Genomic DNA, 22,997 nt, shown 5'->3' with positions numbered 1-22,997 from the left:
AGGCAGGCAAATACGGAGAGTATTAAATGTCCTTATGAACAGTGACACACAGAGATGCAGCATTCAGTCTGACGTTGAGTGCTACGCTGCCATACACCATGACTAAATGGCTTATGTGCCAAACTTGTGGCCTCATATGATCCTAAACATTACAGCGGCAAAAAAAACGACAGCGTTCATTTCAGCGCAAGTCCTTATACATCACGAGGGGCCTCCGAGTCTTTTGTCATATCATGTTGCCAGCTAACAAAGTCACTAACTTCGAAAGGAAAGAAATCCGATATGGCACATTGATATTCATTTCACCAAGTCAAATGGAAATATTGAGGCTGACAAACAAATGGAGTTAAACGATCAGCGATTTCTTTTATTTATTTATTTTTTGAGAATGATGGTTAAGTGCTTGATAAACTTAAAATTAGTATTATTTTCTCATCCTAGTTTGCTCATACACTCTCAGAAAATAATGGAAATAATGGAAACTGTTCCTTAAGGAACAGTTTTGTACCTTTGTAAAAATTGTACCTTATATGGTACAGAAAAGACCTCTTATAATACTGTTCTGTATCATTTGAGGTACAACTGAAATGAAGGTATACAATTGTTCTTATATAAAAGGTACAAAGGTGTTGGACAACTCCTTGTTTATTACAATATGTATGAAAATAAATATTACTGAAAAGCAAAGTGATTTTATGAATAGTTTCCATATTGAAACACGAATCATCATTTAAAAGCATTTGCTTAAAGAAACTCATAAACATTCATTATCAAGTTCTATAATCCAAAATAACTGGTAGAACATAAAACTATAGGTATTGTAAACTAAACATTTAAGGCATTTTTAATAAACATCTGGAAAGTATTTTCTGATAAATACAATTTCATTATTGATATCCGCACCTTTTAGTGTTTGCTTTGCACTACACATGTGAGCTGGCAAAAGTCCTGCATAGGGAAAGTGCTCATGCAGATATTTTAGTATTGTAAATCTAACAAAACATTGTGCATATCTCGTTACAATACTTTTGCATAATTCTATTTCTATTTTAAAATTAAGCAAATTAAATAAACTTTTAAGTGATTACAAAGGTGTTGTGTGAAAATTGGAGAAAAATAAAAGCTTTCTATTGTACATGGGGGAATGTGTTTCTGAAACATTTTTGTGAAAAGTGTTGTGAAATGTTTAGCAAAAACAGATCTTTAGATTTATGTTAAAGTATTTTTTATTATTTATTGTAAATGGAAAAGGTGCATTTACAGAAAAAAAACTTTTTAAAAAACATTGTTTAAAAATGTTTTTGATGTTTTACATTTACTGAAAATACACTGACGCATATTGTATATAGCAAAATGCATTTAAATAGTGTTGAAGGAACACATTTGACACTGTTAAGGTACAAAGTGTCTTGTCACTGTAGCGGTACCTTCATGGATTAGATTTGTACCCTTGATGAAGGTACAATATTGTATCTGCAGGTTTTAAAAACCAACATTTTGGTTTCCCATGGTACAAACCATGTCCTTAAAGGTACAAACTGCAAGGGTACAAATTTGTTTCTTTGTCTTAAGATACAATTCTGTCCCATGAAAAGGTACTGCCCCAGAGACAAGGGTTAGTACCTTCTTTAGTATAACATTGTACCATTTTTTCTGAGAGTGTTTGAACGTCAGTGAGATCCAGAAACACTGAACCAAACTTCTATTTTTGTATTTAAAAAAAAAAAAAGATTTTGAAAAGTGTTTCTGAGGGATCAAATGTATTATACGTGCTTTATTTGACCTTATTTGGAAATATTACTTACATAAATAATTAACATAAAAATTCCTTCTCATTATTTGTTGGAACATGTATGACTTTTTTTGTTTTTAATTGGTTTTGCTTACACAATGAAAGTCAGTGAGATGGGCCAGTATAAGATTCTGATGGTATGATAACCTTGGATAAAAAATATCCCGGTTTGACGGTATTGTAATTACTGCTCTAAAATATATTCTTTTGAAAGGTAAAGAGTAAAAACAAAAACCTTTGAACACAATATATTTTTTTCTGAGAAACTTTTATAATATTTTGTAACAGTAAACATGTCAGGCTAGATAATTCTGTGAATCAATGACTTCTGCTGTCTTCATTTGTTTCAAAAACACAGATTTCTGTACAATTCAAAGCAGCATCTTTGGATATCTTTTCTACTGAGATACTGTTGTCCTAAAAAACTATTTAAGAAAAATGTAAATTGAAAATCTTACACATACCTTAGGAACAGTATAGCAGAAAATTTGGGCGGTTTTAAAACCTTGTCTTTTCCAAACCGCGGTATACCTTGAAAACGGTTATCGCCCCATGCCTAATTCCAACAAAACTAGACCTCACTTCTATTATTGTATAGAGTTAAGAAATAGATTATTTTTTCACATTAGAGCTTGTGTTGTTGAAGAAGCAAGTATGCTGTCTGTATTTTATTTAGCAAACGCTGCATTAAAGTGATAGTTCACCCAAAAATACTAATTCTTCCATCACTTACTAACCCTTGACTTTGCTCCAAACCAGTTTGAGTGTTTTTGTTCAGTTGAACACAAACAATATATTTTGAAGAATGTTGGAAACCTGTAACCATTGACATCTATTGTAGAAAAAACATGGAAGTCAATGGTTACAGGTTTTCAGCTTTCCTTAATTCATTTTTTTTTTTTTGTGTTCAATGAGATAAAACAGGTTTGGAACAAATCAAGCGTGAGTAAATGATGGCAGAGTTTGTATTTTTGGGTGAACTGTTCCTTTAATGCAACGTTTGCTAAATAAAATACTTACAGCATATTTGCTTTCTCAATAACACAAGCACTAATATGAAAAAGTCTATTTCTTTCAAACTCTATTCATCATTCTATTCAAGTCTATGTTTTAATCCTTTAATCTTTGGGTGAGCTATCTCGAGCTGGGAACCGAGCTGTGAACTTTATTCTGAGCTGATTAAATGGAAAATTGCAACACGACCTCACGGCAAATCATAACTTTTTGATTTAGTGGTTAATTCATATGAATTTGTAGGATCTCATTCATATAATTTAGTATGATTTGCTTATCCCCCAATGACGGTTGGGATTAGAGATTGGATGGAATCCTTTTTAAAACCGTACATTTTGTATGTCTGAACTCATACGAACATAAAAAGTAAATATTTCAATGTTTCAAAACTTTTATCTTATGCAGGGTAAGTCAATGGAGTCAACAGGAAAACAAAACACTGAACCCCAATGACTTTTTATTGCAGAAGAAAAAGACAAATTTCTTTAACCCTAATGCACTGTTGGGGATATTTTCATCCACTCTGGGGTGATTTGAGTCCTAATTTGGGCCAAAACTTTTTCTGTTTCAGCTAGCAGAATGATTTTTGGTGACATATCTAATTTTGACACATATTTTGAATTATGCTTTGAAAATTTTAAAGAAGTCAGCAATACTCTCTGGGCAAATTGGCTACCATTTTGTTATTCTAAGGATGAAAACATCCACTAAATAAAACTGCTGTAAAAATGCATCAGAAAAAAAAAAAAAAAAAAAAAAAAAAAAAAAAAATATATATATATATATATATATATATATATATATATATATATATATATATATATATATATATAATATATATATATATTTTTTTTTTAGCATAAATCTGTTAATCAACCTCAGTCCTGATCAAAACTACTAAATTGTTTAGAAAATTACAAGAGTTTAACTTTTTAGTTGCCAAATTCATAAATGATGTCCCTGATTGGGTGAAAAACCCACACAAAAGGACGTATTTTTAATTTAAAAAGTAATTGTGGACTGTTTTTTTTTTTGCCTTTTATCAAAGTCTTGGACATATGAAACAACATTGTCTTTAATGTACTGTTTTTGAATGATTTTCTCCCTAATTTACTGTTGGTGGCTGTTTTTGCCCCATTGACTTTCATTATAACCACTTTTTTATTACTAAATCATGACACCATATAATCATGGAGTTTTAAATGTTGGTGCTTTTCCCTGTTGGGAATAGGTCAAATGTGTAATTTTTACTGTTGATCATCAGTCGGCACCATTAACCCTTTAGATAGGCCTGTGCAAAAAAAAGTTTTGGGATTTTATATGGAGTATAACAGCAAATTAAAGTGTGTATATGTGTTTCTGTGAGTGTGTGAGAGTGACCTTTGCGAACTTACCTTGATGTGTCTGAGAAAATCAAAATATGCGTCTCAGCTCTCAGAACAACATGGAGTAAACAAAAACAAAGACTGTGGATTTATGCACCATCAAATGTGGTTATAATAGAAGTCAATGAGGCAAAAACAGCCACAAACAGTAAATTAGGGAGAAAATTTGAAAATCTAACAATGTATAAAAGCCAATGTTGTTACTAATCGTTCACATGTTCAAAACTGTAACAAAGGGTAAAAAAACCTAGTCCACAAATACTTTATATTGAAAAACATAATTTTGTGTGTTTTTTTTTCACCAAATAAGTGACATCATTTATGAATTTGCCAAATAAAGGATTAAAATCCTGTAAATTTAACACTTTAGAAGTTTTGATCATGACTTGGGTCTGTTTTATGCAAAAAATTGGAAAATATATTGATCAGATGCATTTATACAGCAGTTTAATTCAGTGGATGTTTTCATCCCTAACATAACAAAAGGGTAGTCAATTTGAACAGTGCACAAGGGTTAAAATATTCATCTTTATCTCTGTATGTTAAGCAAAAACAGTCATACATATTTAGACCTGTAAAGTCCTAACAGGAGGAACTGATTGTGAGTAATATTGAGAAGGAATAACTTGGTTAGTTAACTGACACACTAATTAAGACCTTATCGTAAAGTGATCCTTTTTTCATTTTGGGCTGAACTATCTATAATGATAGTTCGATTTTTTTCCGTCACATAAACCACCGTATCTGGCAGTCCCTGCACACAGAAATTAGCGGGATTAGTTGTCAAGTTCACCGTGTGCCGGGTTCTGCCACAAACTTCCACAGAAAGTCTTGCTGGGCTCTTGGTCTGACAGCAAATGAGAGAATCATCTGGGATGTGTTCTTTCTTGCTGAGCAACTCTCTCTCTCCCTTTCTCTCTCTTTCTCTGTCTGTCTTTCACTGCTTGGCTGACTCTCGCTCCATGTCCCTCGTTAGCTCTAACACACTGTAACGAAACACAATTACTGTTAAGGGGGGAAGAAAAGGGGCCGTGACGGGCAAGATAAAGAAACTTGTGCTGGCAAGCCGCGCTGAAGAGGCATTAGTGAGCCAATGTTTCTGTCCCATTCAGCACGCCTCGCACACCGCCACACACTCCAAAACACACACACATACACACACACATTATACGAACTACAATGTCTGAAAACGTGAGGAAAAACATAGATTTAGCTCAAAGATTCCTATTGAGTAGAAGAGACACTCACAATTAAGTAAAAGTTTTAACTCTTAGGAAACTATTTAAAAAAGAAGAAAATTTTTAAACATCACTATTATTAAAATGGCTAAATTTACTACTATTACTAAAATTAAAATTACTTATTAAGAAAAGTGACACTCAAAATTTATTACTAAAATTTTAGTTCTTAAAAGAAAATATAAATAACTTTTATATAACTTTGGGAATGGTTAGTGAACTACAATAAAAGAAGTTGACTCAGCTTAAATCTGTAGGTCAACTCTCTGCTTTTTTTAGTTGATTTAACTTAAGTCAAGACCAGTACTTGGGTTAAAATTTGAGTTAAAAGCTGGGCCTCAAATTGCTTTACAGTTTTAAGTTGTCAACTTTTTGTTACAGCGTACTAAACATTAGGGATGTCCAGATCCAATCATGTGATTGGAAATCAGTCCCAATCAATTTTATATCAATTTTAAAATTAAAAATACAGTTGAAGTCAGAATTATTAAATCCTCTTTGATTTTATTAATATTTCCCAAATGATGTTTAACAGAGCAAGGAAATTTTCACAGTATGTCTGATAATATTTTTTCTTTTGGAGAAGGTCTTATTTGTTTTATTTCAGCTAGAATTTTTAATTTTTAAAAAATAATTTTAAGGTCAACATTATTAGCCCCTTTAAGCTTTTTTTTTTTTTGATAGTCTACAGAACAAACCATCATTATACAATACCTTGCCTAATTACCCTAACCTGCCTAGTTAACCTAGTTAAGCCTTTAAATGTCACTTTAAGCTGTAGAGAAGTGTCTTGAAAAATATCTAGTCAAATATTATTTACTGTCATCATGGCAAAGATAAAATAAATCAGTTATTAGAGATGAGTTATTAAAACTATTATGTTTAGAAATGTGTTGAACAAAATCGTCTCTCTGTTAAACAAAAATTGGGGAAAAAGTAAACAGGGAGGATAATAATTCAGGAGGGCTAACGACCAACCTCTTGAAAATGAGATGTTACGAAACGCCCACATGGTGCGGCTAAATATCAACTTCAATATAAACAACGCTGGCAGTAAGGTATTTGTTTTTGTCTTAAATGTTTTAGTTCAGCTTACTAGATAATTTTAAGGCAATCGGTTTCCTAATGTGAACACTAAGAAGAAGTTAACACAACTAATTATTTTGAGTCAACGGTACTGAAGTTTACTTTATTAAGAAGTTGTAAATACAAACTAATTTAAGTTATGTTTACCTAAATTTAATACACTACTTAGAAAGTTTTTGCCAATCGGTTTCCTCAATTTTTCGAAGTAAGGTCAACTTTTTCAGTGCACTGGAGTCTGGAGGAGCAGATTTATTTTACTGTATGTCATTTTGCTAGACAGAAAAGCTGGGGAAAACCCCAAATATAATAAAAAGTCTATTGGAAACTTTTAACTTTTTAACTTTATATTTATTTAGAAAAAAAGTGAGTAGAATAACCATAATCATAAAAATTAAGTCCACTTAACAGTTCCAAGTTACAACGGGTTTACTTACATTATTTTTGTGAAGTCAACTTCTTAAGGCAATTGGTTTACTTGCTTAAAGTAACTCATCACTTTTTCCAGCGTGGGTTCTATTCAATGGATTTGTGTTACGACAACATGAAGGAATTAAGTTTGCTTATTACACTCCAAAAAACGTTGAGTTCTTTATTTAACCCAATGGTTGAGTTTCTTGTGTTATTTTTTAACCTTTATTAGATTATTTATGAATACCTCAACAAGTTGGGTGAAATATTTGGTGCTTTGTTGGGTTACTTTAAACCTTTATTGGATTATGTATTTAATAACTCAACCAGGATTAAAAATGTTGAATTTCAACAGTCAACTGATTTATCTGACACAAAGAACAGCTGTATTAATATGCGTATGTAATGTTGTTTTTGTGTTATGAAGTTTATTTAAGCTCTAATGCAATAATGGTGTTATTACTTTATCAAATTACCTCTGTGTCGTGTTTTTTATATCCGTTTCACCAGCACTCCTAATTATTAATGATACAATCGCACACTTCATAGCCGATGTATGTTAAATTGATAAAAACACTTAAGTGTCTGGAACTTAAAATGTAATGGAAATAAAGCATTTTCAACATTTTTGAAAACTGTATATTATTTATGTACACAGGCTTAATTATAAAATTATTAGTAATACTATAGTAATACCTGAAAAAATAACATTTAATCAAAATAACCCAATGCATTAGGTTTAAATAACCCATAGTTGGAAAGGTGCTTTAATAGTTGAGTTATATGTTGGGTTATTTTTAACCCATGTATTTTAACTGAGTAGTTTTTACAAATTTAAGTGGACTGAACATAAATAAGTTAAGTTGTCCCTAAAAGACCTCAAGAATTGTGTTGTTTTAGCTCATTTGAAATAATCTGTTTGAACAAACAGCAAATGTAATTATTTCAATGTAGAAATATATGAGCACAATCTATTCACATTTAAAAAATCTGTGAAATTGCCAGCATTGAGATTATTGCTCTGGAAAACAAGAGTGTTTCTAACAAAAGTCAGTGTTGCACTCTTTAGCCCAGAAGCCCATTACTACTAGGGCCGCTTGTCAATCAGGCTATTGTTGGCGTGTGTAGAGCCACAGACAATGGCTCTTTGTCTCCGCAGCAGTGTAGACGGCCTGGCTTGGCCTCCGCCACTAGAAGTCCTTCTCTGTTTACTGAGAATAAATCAATCTTTTCAGCCCGGGTCTCCTTTGGTAAACCTCACACCACAGCCCTACAAGACTGCAACAGCAGATACGTGCGAGTACAAATAGGCACTTTCAGACGCACCTGCGTTCGCTTTGATTTCATCTTTATACCTGCATCACTCTGGACTGGAGTTTATTTTCTTTGATCCAGGCAGCTGCGAAAGACGCCTTTGTATAAAATGGCGACTATGAATACTTTATACTAAAAGGGCTTATTCAAGACACTTGAAGGGGTTTCAGTTGACAGCAATTTTGTTGTTTGTTGCACCACACTTCACTGTATTATAAAGAATTCTAATGGTTATAGTTGAAAGAAAGAAACACACACACACACATATACATACACACATATATATATATATATATATATATATATATATATATATATATATATATATAGTCTTCATATATATAGAATTATTAGCCACCCTTTGATTTTTATTTTCCAAATGAGGTATAACAGAGGAAGGAAATTTTCACAGTATGTCTGATAATATTTTTTCTTCTGGAAAAAATCATATTTGTTTTATTTTGGCTAGAATAAAAGCAGTTTTTAATTTTTTAAAAACCTTTTTAAGGTCAAAATTTTTAGCCCCTTTAAGCTATATATTTTTTCGATAGTCTACAGAACAAACCATCATCATACAATAACTTGTCTAATTACCCTAACCTGCCTAGTTAACCTAATTAACCTAGTTGAGCCTTTAAATGTCTAATAAATCAGGGGGCTAATAATTCTGACTTCAACTGTATATCATTTTTACATTTATTTAATTTTATTTTATTTTATGTTGTTTTAAACTCTTTTAAATATTTTATGTCTGTTTTTACCCAGAAGAGATTCACATAAAAAACTAATCAAATTTTCCAAATGATTTGAGACCTAACATGCTCAATCATTTTCAATATTTTTTATTTTTGGTTATTTATTTTCTACATGTTTTATTTATTTTACAATTATTTTATAAGACGTGCAACAATTTAAACACAATATTACACATTGTGTTCAGGTCATTTGGGACTTTAGGTATGTGTCAAATATACTTTTCATAAAATGATATATGAGCAATTCCAGCGTAAAATCTAAAAACATTCACATAGAATGTATGTGTTAACATTATACTGAAACATTTGTTTATATTTTCCTAAACAACTAACCACAGAGTTATGGGATCTGAAAAATATCAATCTGTAAACATTCTTTTAAACATGTGTTATGAATGTGAACAAAAAAGTCTGCAACTTTACAGGATACAATATACTTTGTAGAAATTCTGTGAATTAAACAGCACAACCCAAAACAAATGATGCTAATCAAAAGCATAAGAGTCGGCTCACTATAAAAGAAAAGAGATTGATTTTATTTTATTCGATTTTTTTGCATTTATGAGGAAAATTCTTGTGTATGGATTTGATGTCTTTTTGTTTTGGAAGTGACACATAAGAAAATGGCACTTGTGTGTCTTTGGTACATCAAATATAATTATTGGAAAACATTAATCCCAAACAGGTTGATTGAACTTAAAAAAAATGGAATCTCATGCCCTAAAAAGCTCACTTCGTCTTGTTGAAAAAAACAATACTTTTAAAGTTTATCATAACAATAATGTGTCAAAAATGAACACAAACCTAATGTTAGACACAACTTAATCTTACAATCTTACAAGTTTCCTTGCTAATTGTTACATATTTTGTTGAAAAAAGGAAAATGTGAGTATGAAATCGTGCTCACATGCAGTGACCAGCAGACAGAAAATGTGCGCTGTGTTCACCAGTCAAAAAGTTCAAAAAGCCAATCACATTTAATTTTACATCCTTCCTTTAACAACAGACTAGAACAAGCTCTGTTATGTACATTCAATTTAAACACTCCAATAGAATAAATAATAACTACACAAATGGAGCAATTGAGCAAAAACATTGGTATTTATGTTTATTGAATTAAGTATTTTGAATTAATACAACTTTATAGGGCTAACAGTGCAGAGACATTTTTGAGTATTTATACAGTACTGTAATATACACGCCTGCACAAAAAAAAAAAAAAAAAACATAGAAAGTGTTTTGCTATTTTGGTGAAAACTTAATTTTTTCATGGCAAGGTTGACATTTGCATGGAATTGCTCATATGTTGTTTTTGTTTTACTTTTAAAAAGTACTTTAATTTATCACACTATAAACAATCCTAATGTTTTTACTTGATACCAAAGCAAAATCTGGACAAAAAAGACATTTTGCTACTATTAACCCTCAGTAATACTCATAACATGTTTGGGTCTGTTTTTATAAGGGAATTAAAGTATACTTTCTTTCTTTCTTTCTTTCTTTCTTTCTTTCTTTCTTTCTTTCTTTCTTTCTTTCTTTCACTTAAATTACTACCTAATTTACTTTATTTCCAATACCCCCCCCCCATTAATAAGAATATCCATTTAAATAAAATGTTACATCTTTCACGTTCAGCTCATTCTGAACATGTGAAACAAACAAACAAAAAAAAAATCTAAAGTTACAAATGAAATTAAATATGATCAAATATGAACCCTTCATCCCATATGTCACCCTTTTCCCCAAATATCTGAATTTTATTGTACATTGCAGCAATAAAAATGACTTTTAAATGTTTTCTGAATGTTCAGAGATAACAATTAAAGTTAAAATGATCTTTAAAATTTAAATGAGTTCAAAAGTCTTGATGAACATATATATATATATTTCTTTTTTACTATTTTGAGAACATTACTAGAGATTAACAACCAAAACCAAATATTCCATGAACATTACCGGAGCAACTTTCAGAACTTTACACTCAAAAATGACGTTTGCTCAACGTTTGTTCAAACTATACTTAATAAATGAGCTGAAACAACACAATTGTTGAGCTATTTGGGGGGACAACTTAATAATTTTGTGTTCAATCCACTTAAATTTGTAAAAACTATTGAGCTAACTTAATTCCTTCATGTTGTGTCAATACAAATCGATTCTGTGAAACCCAGCCTTTTTTACAGTGTAACCAAAGTTCTAGGTACACTGTAAAACCCAACTTTATCAAATGAAATGAGTGTAGTTAACTCAAAAAGTACTGAAAGTTAATTTTACTCATTTGAAAAGGGTTTTGAACCCAGTTAATTAAATACCTCATTATTAAATACCTCATTACGTCAGCTAGTAGGTTCATAGTACTCATATAGATTCTTTTTTTAACTCAGATGGTTTGTAGCAATCGGTTTCCTTAAATGATTTGAGTTACCTCAACTTTATGGGCTTTACAGTACTCAGTTGGTTTGAGTTCTCTTCATTTATTGGGTTTTACTGTGCTCAAATTGCTTCATTTACTCAAATGGATTAAGTTCACAGTACTCATTAGGATTGTTTTTTTTTAACTCGTGGTTTGTAGCAATCGGTTTCCGCAAACGGTTTGAGTTGCCTTAACTTTTTGGGTTTTACAGTGTAGTTTTGATATCCTCCTGTGTGTGTGTGTGTGTGTGTGTGCGTGTGTGTGTGTGTGTGTGTGCGTGTGTGTGTGTGTGTGTGTGTGTGTGTGTGTGTGTGTGTGTGTGAGGAGCCCAGCGGTCAGAGAGATGTTTCTGTGGCATTGTTCTTCCCCCTCCCCCAACGCAGCCCAACTGTTTCAGCTGCAGGCACGAGGAGGCTTTTGTGCCTCTCCCACCTCTTGAGTTAACAGCCTGGGCCAAAGGTCAGAGCAGGACTAATGTCCTAAGGGAGCGGAGAAGAGCAGAGAGGAGAGAAGAGGAGAGAAGAAAACATGAGCGGAGAGCAGAAGAGATGCACGCCGGCGTTATGGTTCTGGCCTTTTCGCATCTCCACCCTGCTCTGCTGGACATAAACAAATAAACATGCGCACACACCCACACCAAGAAGCAGAAGAAAGACAGAGAGGGAGGGAGGGAGAGAGAGAGAGAAGAGCCAGCTGTTGCCATTGCATCTCAGTGTGAGGCGAATGAAAGCTCATTAAACTTCAAAGATCAAATGAGAGCTTGTAGTGACAAGGCTCCTTTGTAGAGGAGATGCAATATGTCTCCGAAGCATGAGGATTTAGAAAGGAATCATACTTAAGGCTCTCCAAAAAATGATACCTAGCTAATTAAAATTTCAAATCTCTTTTAAGTTGCTGCAGGGGAAAACACCTACATTTTTCTGCATGATTAGATTAATCTCAGCATACAAGCAACGATTGTATGAGTGCTGAGATTATTATAATCGCTACTTCAGCTTCAGCTTTAGCTTTATCAAGGTCAATGTAAATACACAAGATCAGCGCAAGCGAAAAGCAATTCTTGACTCTAACAGCTCCCTGTTTGTGCTTTAATAGTTATTATTCTTTTCTGTGTTTGACTTCCTACATCACATCTGTTTATATGTGTGATACACATTTTCAAATCTGAAATAGTGGGATTTTGCTAAAGAAAGCAATGTGAACTTTGAACTGACAGAAGAAGGGTTGGGTGTAACAAAAACACCTGCACTGCCCTCTTGTGGTTCTCAAAATAAATCAAAGTTTGAGCTGGGGGAAAATCTGAACTCCTTTTGTATTTTGAAATCATTTAGAGTTATGGGGTCACGACACACCAAACTCTAAACAAAGAACTTGTGGCAGTGAAATCTTACTATGTTGCCTGAGGGCTGGGACACACTAAGCCGACTGTCGGGTGTTGGCCAGTGTTGGGCTGTTTTTGAGCGTCTATTGGGATAGTTTTTGCAGTGTGTTACACACATTAAATCTAGTTGGGATAACATCTTTGAGAGTTCATTCAATTCAGCATGTTAAATCAGCAATAGGGCTGATTTAGTGATACAGTTGAAATCAGAATTATTAGCCCCCCTGAATTATTAGCCCCCTGTATATTTTTTTCCCCAATTTCTGTTTAACGGAGAGAAGATAGAAGAACACATTTATAAACATAATAGTTTTAATGACTCATTTCTAATAACTGATTTATTTTCTTTTTGTCATGATGACAGTAAATAATATTTGACTAGATATTTTTCAAGACACTTTTATGCAGCTTAAAGTGACATTTAAAGGCTTAACTAGGTTAACTAGGCAGGTTAGGGTAATTAGGCAAGTTATTGTATAATAATGGTTTATTCTGTAGACTATCAAAAAAATATAGCTTAAAGGGGCTACTTATAAATTATTAATGTTAATAATAACTTATAAATTAATAATATAAACTTATAAATATTTTTTTTTATTTAAAACTGCTTTCATTCTAGCTGAAATAAAATGAATAAGACTTTCCCCAGAATAAAAAAGGATTATCAGACAAACTGTGAAAATTTCCTTGCTCTGTCAAACATAATTTGGGAAAAATTTAAAAATGAAAAAAAAAAAAAAAATCAAAGGGAGTGACAGTAAATAATATGACAGTAAATAATATTTGACTAGATGTTTTTCAAGACACTTCTATACAGCTTAAAGTAACATTTAAAGGCTTAACTAGGTTAATCAGGTTAACTAGGCAAGTTATTATTAGGGCTAATAATTTTGACCATAAAACGGTTCATAAAAAAATGAAAACTGCTTTCATTCTAGTTGAAATAAAACAAATAAGACCTTCTCCAGAAGTAAAAATATTATTAGACATACTGTGAAAATTTCCTTGCTCCGTTAAACATCATTTGGGAAATATTAAAAAAAATATATATATTTAATATATAATATGGCTAATAATTATGACTTCAACTGTATATATATATATATATATATATATATATATATATATATATATATATATATATATATATATATATATATATATATATATATATATATATATATATATATATATATATATATATATATATATATATATAACAAAACAGAGATCAAAAGAGTGTAATAATGTATAACCAGCTCACCATACGGTTAGATAAAAGCTTGTCCATAGGTGATTTGTTAAGACAAGTGTACAGAACATTACAGTAATCCAAGTGTGAAGAGATAAAGACATGAACAAGCATCTCCATCTCTTCTTTCGAAATCATATGTCAAATTTTTGCAAACTTAACAGAGCTCTGTGACACACAGATTTCTATCTCACTGCAATTAGTGGATGACACACCTAAAAAACTTGACTAATCTTTGGAATGACACTATTGGGGCAAAAATCAACACCTCAGTTTAATTAGAATTAAGTGGCAGAAAGTTGTCAGCCATCCATAGGTTAATGGAGATTAAACAGTCCTGCAGGAAAGTTTATCTAGTCTTTCAATAATTCTAGTCTGAATTACACTGTTCCTATTTACTGTGACCTTTTATGTAAAGCTGCTTTGACACAATCTACATTGTATAAGCGCTATACAAATAAAGGTGAATTAAAATGAATTGAATTTCAGGACTGAAAGAAAAATACAAATGCACATCATCAGCATACACTGCACTCATAAAATGATTTTTGCTTTTTTCAGTGTACTTTTTAAAAGAGCTAATTCAGAGTTTATTGTAACTTGTTTTTTAATTGTTTGATGTTCAATCCACTTAAATGTGTAAAAACAATTAGGTTAACTTAATGTATTTGTGTTGGACAACATGAAATAACTGTGTGGAACCCAGTATTTTTATAGTTTGTAAAAATGCACACAATGTATTCATGTTGTCCCAACACAAACCCATTAAGATAGCATTACAAATTTAAGTGGACTGAACATGAAACAATAAAGTTGTCTATAAAATTGAATCAATAATTGTGTTGTTTTAGCTGATTTAGATAAGTATTTTGAACAGGCAGCAAAATATTGTTGAGTGTAGCAATGACAGGATATAAATTAATATAAAAGGAAACATACAAATTAAACAGAAGAGGGCCTAGCACAGAATATTGAGGCACACCGCAGGACAGAGGAACAGAATCTGACATATGAAGACAGAAAAACTCAGGAAGATAACCAATCCAGAGCTGTCCCAGTAATGCCCACAAGAGAATGCATTCTCTTAATCAAAGTGCAGTGATCGACAGTATCAAAGCTGCACTAAGATCAAACAAAACAGGCACCTACATCGGCAGCAATTAAAATATCATCTGAGACCCTGAGGAAGGCAACTTCTGTTGAAGAGTGTTTATCAAAAATAATATGAATAAATTTATCAAGGATAATATGAGCCGGCCATTCAATGGCTCAGTGATTAGCACTGTCGCCTCACAGCAAGATGGTCGCTGGTTCGAGTCCCGGCTTGGCCAGTTGGCATTTTGTGTGGAGTTTGCATGTTCTCCCCATGTTTGCATGGGTTTCCCCCACAGTCCAAAGACATGCACTATAGGTGAATTGATATATGACGTATGAGCTCATTCCGCTGTGGCGACCCTTCATAAATAAAGGGACCAAGCCGAAGCAAAATGAATGAATCTAAAACAGCATTGAGAATTAAGAAAATGATCAACATAATTAGTCTTCAAATGAGCAAACTCTGCTTGGTTTACAGTTACATCTGTATATCTGAAGAGTTCAGATGCAAAAGCCTCTGAGTGCCATCTTAAACTCTCTTCTGAAATCTATTTCCCAATATTGCAGTTGAAAACTATTTGTGCTGCCTTTGTTTTTTTCATCCTTTATATTAATCATATTCAAAACTGAGAGTCCAATCAGAGAAATCTCTCACACAGATGGATGCAGTTTCAATATGATCAATTGACTGAAAAAACTGAGTTTTGAGCACTGCAGATGGACCGTGAGGTTGGTGGGTTGATAACTTCACTATTGTGACATATTTCCAACTGAAACAAAACTGAATAGAGGGCAGAGTTTTATTTAGCACTGTTCCAGTCCATCTCTTTCTCACAGGAAACTAATGGTTTGGGGAATAGCTGTTAAAGGGATAGTTCACCCCAAAAATTACTTTATTTACTCACCCTCGTGTGGTTCTAAACCTATATGAGTTTCTTTCTTCTGCTTAAAGGGCACCTATGATGAAAATTATCGTTTGTAAGCTGTTTGGACAGAACTCTATGTAGGTATAGTGTGTCAACAGTCATATCGGGGTTATAGAAACCCAATACGTCTCTTTTTTTAATTTCCTGAAGTTAAAATAAGATCCAAATCCCTCCCATTTTGAGGCCCACCACAACGTGACACAGGAGTGTGGTTTCCCTGCCCACCAAATTGATTGACAGCTGCGTATTAACATGTCTTCTTAGTAACGGGTATATTCATATCAACAAGACAGGACGTGCATAAAGCTACTGGCATTAAAAGTTCTGGTCAACTCTCTGTGATCATCAGTCATCATGAAATGTGATCAAGTTTTACAATTTTAAAACATTTTTAAAACGGTGCATGTTTGTTATGAATTACAGCGATTTTACCATCTTTACTTCATCACCACAGCCGCATGTCAGTTATAAAATAATAAAATAACAATTATAAAATAAGACGCTTCAATCGCGGTTTATGGACGTTAAATCAGGTTTATTTCATACATTAACATAATGGATATCCATACAGCAGTGGATATTAACGTCTATCCTGTCACATTTGCCATGCAAAAACAGTGCAAAGTTAAACACATGTGCTGTGTGTGTGTCTGTACTTTGTAACGACATTGAGTGACATTGTTCTCATCGACTCATTAAAAACAAAAGAAGATATTTTGAAGAAAGATGCAACCACTGACTTCCATAGTAGGAAAAACTCATTTGGAAGTCAATGTTTAAAGGTTTCCAGCTTTCCTCAAAATATCTTCTTTTGTATTCAGAAGAAAGAAAGTCCAACACTTCTAGAACAAGTAAAAGATGAGTAAACTATGAAAGAATTTTCAGTTTTGGGAGAACTATTTCTTTGAGGATATTCTAAATATTATATATTATATATATCTGAGCAGAGGCAGATTTTCAGTAGGCAAACAGTTTTTTTCTGTATATTAACGTGCAGAGATTAGTTGTTCACCTCAGAATCATAAGCTACCAAAGTAAATTCTGCTTTCATGAGGATCCCACCAGAACTAGAAAACAGCACTTTAGGGAATCTAATGGACTGTGTATACCTTTAACAGAGGCATGCTTCATTAGATTATTCAGAGACGGGCTTGCTTCATTGCCTGCATAAGTAAATGGTTTGTAGTATACACAGGCTTTGCGTTGTTCCACATGCTGAACAGCTAATGGGGCAAAGAGATTCTGATAATGACCCCCTTCTCTGGCAAAACATGGTCCGCAACATAACCACTCTTCATGGGAATGCTTTGGGGCCCAGAAACATACAGCATGCTGTTCCTCTAGCCACGTTTTCACTTGCGGTGGGTGGCCCTGGACAGCTGAGATCTGTTGGCGCATACGTGTTAAAAGTCTTTTAAAGATTTGAGCTGCCGATCTAGTGATTGCAGAGATTAGCGCCATGATTACAGTCAATTTGCATTTACAGATGCAATATTGTAAGTGTGAACTGCAAGCGAGCGTTAACGCTGACGCAAATAAGCTAACACTTTTTTTTAATTGGCCACCCACTAGATTTTCACATGGTATGTCATCCACAACACAAGGAGTAGTTATGCTGAAACTTACTGAAACTTCAGTAATTGACTGTCTGCTGTCTACGGTTGGCGGATAGACTCAGATAGATAAATGGTAGGTTCTTACTCACTGAGACACATGAGCGACTGGAACGAGCACAATCTCTCGCTCCGGCTCAGTCTCCATATCATCTGCAATGCTGCTGCTCCTCTGAAGCGTGGGCCGAGACGAGACCTCGAAAACCCCAGGCTTCGTCACTACAGACACACAAAAACGCACAAATCATTTCATATTGAGAGAGTCCTGTCTTTCCTTTGGGGGATTTGTAACATTGAATAAGTATTATTTTGATTTCCCACCTGGAGGTGTGGAGCACTGGAACGAGGACAGAGAGTTCCAGGACGGCGCCCGTTCTGTGAGGAGAGAGATACAGATCACTGCTTTTGTATGGTGCATTTCTAATCAAACAGTGTGTGTTTTATGCTAGATAACTGTACTGTAAAAGATAAAGCGTTGTTGATGTGAAGCTGCATTTCCACTGTCACACATGACACAAAAATTATTAGAATTATTCAACCCAGGCTCATTCTGATTACGTACCCCTAAACACATTTCTGAAGAGAGCAAAATATATCCCAAAATATGTTTTTTGCAGTTTTTGCTTTCGCAAATCCACCAGAGGCCGCTGTGTATGCCTTTTCAGATCTCAAATTTCTCTCACGAGTGCCATTCGCGGCTGCTGTTCTCAAATAAATCCACCAGAGGCCGATGTGTATGCCTTTTCAGATCTCAAATTTCTCTCGCGAGTGCCATTCGCGCCTGCTGTTCTCATATAAATCCACCAGAGGCCGCTGTGTACGCCTTTTCAGATCTCAAATTTCTATCGCGAGTGCCATTAGCGCCTGCTGTTCTCATATAAATCCACCAGAGGCCGCTGTGTATGCCTTTTCAGATCTCAAATTTCTCTCACGAGTGCCATTCGCGGCTGCTGTTCTCAAATAAATCCACCAGAGGCCGCTGTGTACGCCTTTTCAGATCTCAAATTTCTCTCGCGAGTGCCATTCGCGCCATCTGTTCTCACATAAATCCACCAGAGGCTGCTGTGTACGCTTTTTAAGATCTCAAATTTCTCTCGCGAGTGCCATTCGCGCCTGCTGTTCTCACATAAATCCACCAGAGGCCACTGTCGACTCAATGAATGACTAATTAACCAACCAACTGGTTCCCCAACCCTCCCCCTTCCCTAAACCCAACTAGTGTTTTAAAAAGCACAGATTGACCCGCCCACCCCCTTTCCTAAACCCAACCACAGCATTTTCAAAAGCATTCCAGAAAAAGAAAGCCCCCTGATTTTTATCCCATTTTCAGACCTTACCGCATTCTTACACTGTTATTTACTTGTTTATTTTATTTTTGGCTTCTCTTTTTGTCTTACCCGCTTTCTGGAACTGTTCTTCACCGGACTCGAACCCACTTGTCGTGGTCAACTCCTCTCTATGTCTCAAGTCCGCTGACGTACATGGAGAGCTACCGGACAAACTGGTAACATCGGAAAAGACGTCCCATACGGAGGTAAACGGTCAGCTGGTAAGAGAGAAAAGGTACGGCGTACATACTGTCCTGTAGTGGTAGTTTTAAAGATGAAATGCAGCCATACGTAGCTCTGGCTACATAATTTGTGATCTCCAGAAATGTATATAGAGCTACATTTTCAGAATGAGCCAGTGTTGGAATTATTAGTGTCACTATTTAAAATGAAGTTATAAAAACTGCTGTGCATTTTTGAGCCAAATCTCCAAACTGTCGTATAGTGTGACTGTATCAAGCACAGTTTAATAAATTACAGCTCTTATAAAAAAATAAAAGCAAAGTAAAATCATTAATAAATACCTCAGGTTTAATTTTACAAACGGCTATTTTAGTAAACGGCATTCTTTTTTTTATCCATATATTTCTAAAAACATAGGAACTTTGTTGATTAACACTTAAAACCATGTCCTCTGGTGTGACACTATTTGTTTGTCACAATCACCAGAGAGCTAACCCTCGTAGATCACTGGAGAACTTTCACTCTGACTACAACTCTGACAACTACACCTCCCTTCAGGCACCACACTCACACACTTGTTTCGGTTCTCCATTGATCACACACACAGCTGGGAGCTGCTCGTAACTGATTTCAAAGACTATATAAATGACTCACTGTGACACTCTCATGTGCTGAGTCTTGTTTGGTTACCCTACAACATTCAGAAGCATTCTTCTAAGTCTAGTCTTTCCATTTCTAAACCTTGCCTTGTTCTCTCATTTATGCTGTCTGCTGCCTGTATCAACTATTTTGCCTGTGTCCTGCTTTTGGATTTGCCTGTATGTACTCGTTTACCCCTGTGTTTGACCATTGCCTGTACGACTACTCTTTAATAAAGCTGCACGTGGATCCTCAACTCCATTATCAGCGTGGGTATGTTACATTGTTAATTTTAAATCAGCATTTCCATGGAAAACTATTTAATTGAAGGACCCCATTCAAGATAATGTGACTTAAACCCCCTGTGAAGCGCATGACCTGCACCTGTTAAGGTTTTTCCATTACGTTTTTGGAAACACTATAAAATTGTTAAGCTTTGCTGTCCTTTAGTGTGACATCTTTTTTTTAATTAAAAAATTCTGACAAGTCATGGAGAAAGAAAATATTACCCATAATTTCAAATAAAATATATAGCACTATATTAAGCTAAGTAACTTTTAGTAATTATTTTTTTTGTTGTGTCAAACCATAGGACATTTTTACGGAGCAATTCAATAAAAAGTAAAAAAAAACCTGTGAAAGAATTGATAAAGTTAGTAATCCCTTACATATTCTCAAACAGCAGACTTCAAACTGCATAAATAACACATTTTTCTTCAAAAATGTTTTAACTACTTTGTCAACTACCCATATTCAGATATTAAAGATGAATGTATCATCAATAGAGTCATTTAGAATGGAAGATAGCGAGTGAGTTAAGACAAAGACAGTTTTAGTAACAGACACCAACTGGAGCTCACCATATCTTCTAGTTGTGTTTGTCCCTTCTGAGATGACTGAGAGGGGAAATGAAGGATAGCAAACCACTTCAAGAGCATGAAGGGAGGAAAAACAGAAAAAGCGGAAGAGAAGGTTGACAGTTCCCTAGTTGGTTGTTGGTAATACCTGACTGTTGAATACTGGTCAGTGTATCTTGCCTGCTGTCTCTCCCGTCATCAAAGGAGTCATAGGTTATGGAAGGTACTACAGGAGAATTCTGCCCATTATTCCGGTCACTAATCTTCATTTTCCTCCTCATCTTCACCTTCATTTAGAACAAACAAACAAAAACAATTATAAAAATGTAATGTATGTACAGTCGAAGGCAAACCCCTTAGCCCTCCTGTGAAACTTTTTTTTCTTTTTTCAAATATTTCCCAAAAGCTGTTTAACAGAGAGATTTTTTACCAACACATTTTTAAACAGAATAGTTAATAAATGATTTCTAATAACTTATTTATTTACTCTTTAATATGGCAAGTCATTGGAGAACTTAAATAGGCAAGTCATTGAACAACAGCGTTTTGTTCTGTAGCTAATTAAAAACAAATCTTTTCATAAGGTGGCTAATAAAATTGGCCTTTTATATTTGTAAAAAACAACAAATATAAAAAATAAAATAAAAACAACAAATTTTTTGAGAATCAGTGTACGTGGTTACATAAATTAATATATTAATTTATCTTTGCGCTCAGCCAAAACACGATACCTGAGAACAAATAATAGATTCAAAAGACTATTAGATAGAGTCAAGATTAATTAAATATCACGTTTAACAATTATAGTGAGATAAGATCCAGCGGTATATCTTGATGAACTATCCGACATGCACTGCTCTTACCTGGGGAGGTGTGCTCAAAGCACCCGCTGACTGCCTGGAGCTCAGACATGCACATATGCTGCAGTGCATGCCAGAGTGTGTGTGTGGTCACGTGATGTGCGTTTTAAGCAGTGTAGTGTGGACGGAGATCTTTTCAGAAGTACTAGGTGAAACGCCAGTGTGGAGGTGGATCGTTTTCATTCGAAAACACCGTTTTAAAACTAAAACGTATTAGTGTAAACGGGGTCTGAAACTTGTTGTTTTGATCTTGTCCACTTTTGACATATTTCAGAGGTAGCTGAATTTTTCTTAATATTATTCTGTTAATATTTATACATCACTAAATTGTTTGTGGTTTATGTTAAAAAAATCAAACACTGAGAAAATCTTATTAAAAATTGTCTATATGAAGTGTTTAGCACATTAATAATGAAAAATTGACTTTTGATATTTTTACAGTGGTAAATTAAATAGTTTCATGGAAGATGACCTTTACTTGAAATTCTAATGTTTTTGGCATAAAATAAAAAAATCATTCTGGTGCGTTTCCCAAACAATGACATAACTCGTAGCTGAACTATCATAGTATGATGCATTATTTGGGAAAGAACAATGTAATTGGCCTTTTATATTTGTAAAAAAACAACAAATGGCTTTTATTACAGCCAGTCTAAAAGAAATAAGACTTTCGCCAGAAGAAATAACATTATAGGAAATAATGTGAAAATCTTCTTTAACTGCGGTAAACATCACTTTGGAAATATTAAAACTTTTGGAAAAAGAATTAAAATTTCACTGGGGAGCTTATAATTTTGCCTTCAACTATATTGGTAGTTTACATATGTGTGTGAAAAAAGTTTGTGCTTGTAAATTAATGCAGGCATCTTTAAATAGTTTGGTAGCCTACCTTTAATTTAGGGCTAGACCCTGAACTGCTGAGATTTCGTTTCACAAATAACTTGTATGTGGCAGAATCAGGGTTCAGCAAGGCGAAACACCTCCAGGACGCCTTCAGTATGAGAAGAGAAGAAACAAGGTCTGACCTTCCTCATAAATGACAAATAATAAGCAATTTAACATCTATAAGCCACAAGGAGGGACACCTGTATGAGGCTCGCAGCTGCAGGAATTTGCCTGTTGAAATGTTTTTGTCTCTGTTTCTGCTGTACCTTCAGAGCAAAACCGGAGCCCAGGATTCCCTGTGGGGAAATACTATCATTCTTCCCATACACTGACCTGCTGTGCGCGGAACAATTGTTCTGGCTATTAAATCTCTGTTACTTACTGCAGGGAGGGCAAAAAAGGAGATAGCGAAGACAGAGAAACATGATGCAATAGTCTTTCCTATCCAAGTCTGAGGAACCTTGTCTCCGTAGCCAATAGTGGTTACTGTTACCTGCAGAAAGACATTGACACACAACACCCTTTACTCAACATGATCCAATTCATGGCTGTATGCCTTCAATTATCCACCTC

General features: G+C 34.1%; 1 protein-coding gene across 1 annotated transcript in view; it reads right to left on the bottom strand.

Moving 5' to 3' along the window:
- The window catches only part of kcnq1.1 (potassium voltage-gated channel, KQT-like subfamily, member 1.1), a 103,559-nt gene that overhangs the window by 33,351 nt on the left and 47,211 nt on the right, over nucleotides 1-22,997 (bottom strand). The window contains exons 7-12 of the mRNA XM_056462915.1: nucleotides 22,807-22,917; nucleotides 22,625-22,720; nucleotides 22,429-22,530; nucleotides 20,828-20,966; nucleotides 17,994-18,047; nucleotides 17,765-17,891 (exon numbers count right to left, since the gene is read on the bottom strand). Of these exons, the coding sequence (XP_056318890.1) occupies nucleotides 17,765-17,891; nucleotides 17,994-18,047; nucleotides 20,828-20,966; nucleotides 22,429-22,530; nucleotides 22,625-22,720; nucleotides 22,807-22,917 (629 nt within the window). The remainder of the gene's footprint in view (nucleotides 1-17,764; nucleotides 17,892-17,993; nucleotides 18,048-20,827; nucleotides 20,967-22,428; nucleotides 22,531-22,624; nucleotides 22,721-22,806; nucleotides 22,918-22,997) is intronic.

The sequence above is a fragment of the Danio aesculapii genome, chromosome 7, assembly GCF_903798145.1.
Source record: "Danio aesculapii chromosome 7, fDanAes4.1, whole genome shotgun sequence".
In the NCBI taxonomy this organism is placed as follows: domain Eukaryota; kingdom Metazoa; phylum Chordata; class Actinopteri; order Cypriniformes; family Danionidae; genus Danio; species Danio aesculapii.
The sequence above is the reverse complement of the archived record's forward strand: the minus strand, read 5'-3'. Positions and strand labels throughout refer to the sequence as shown.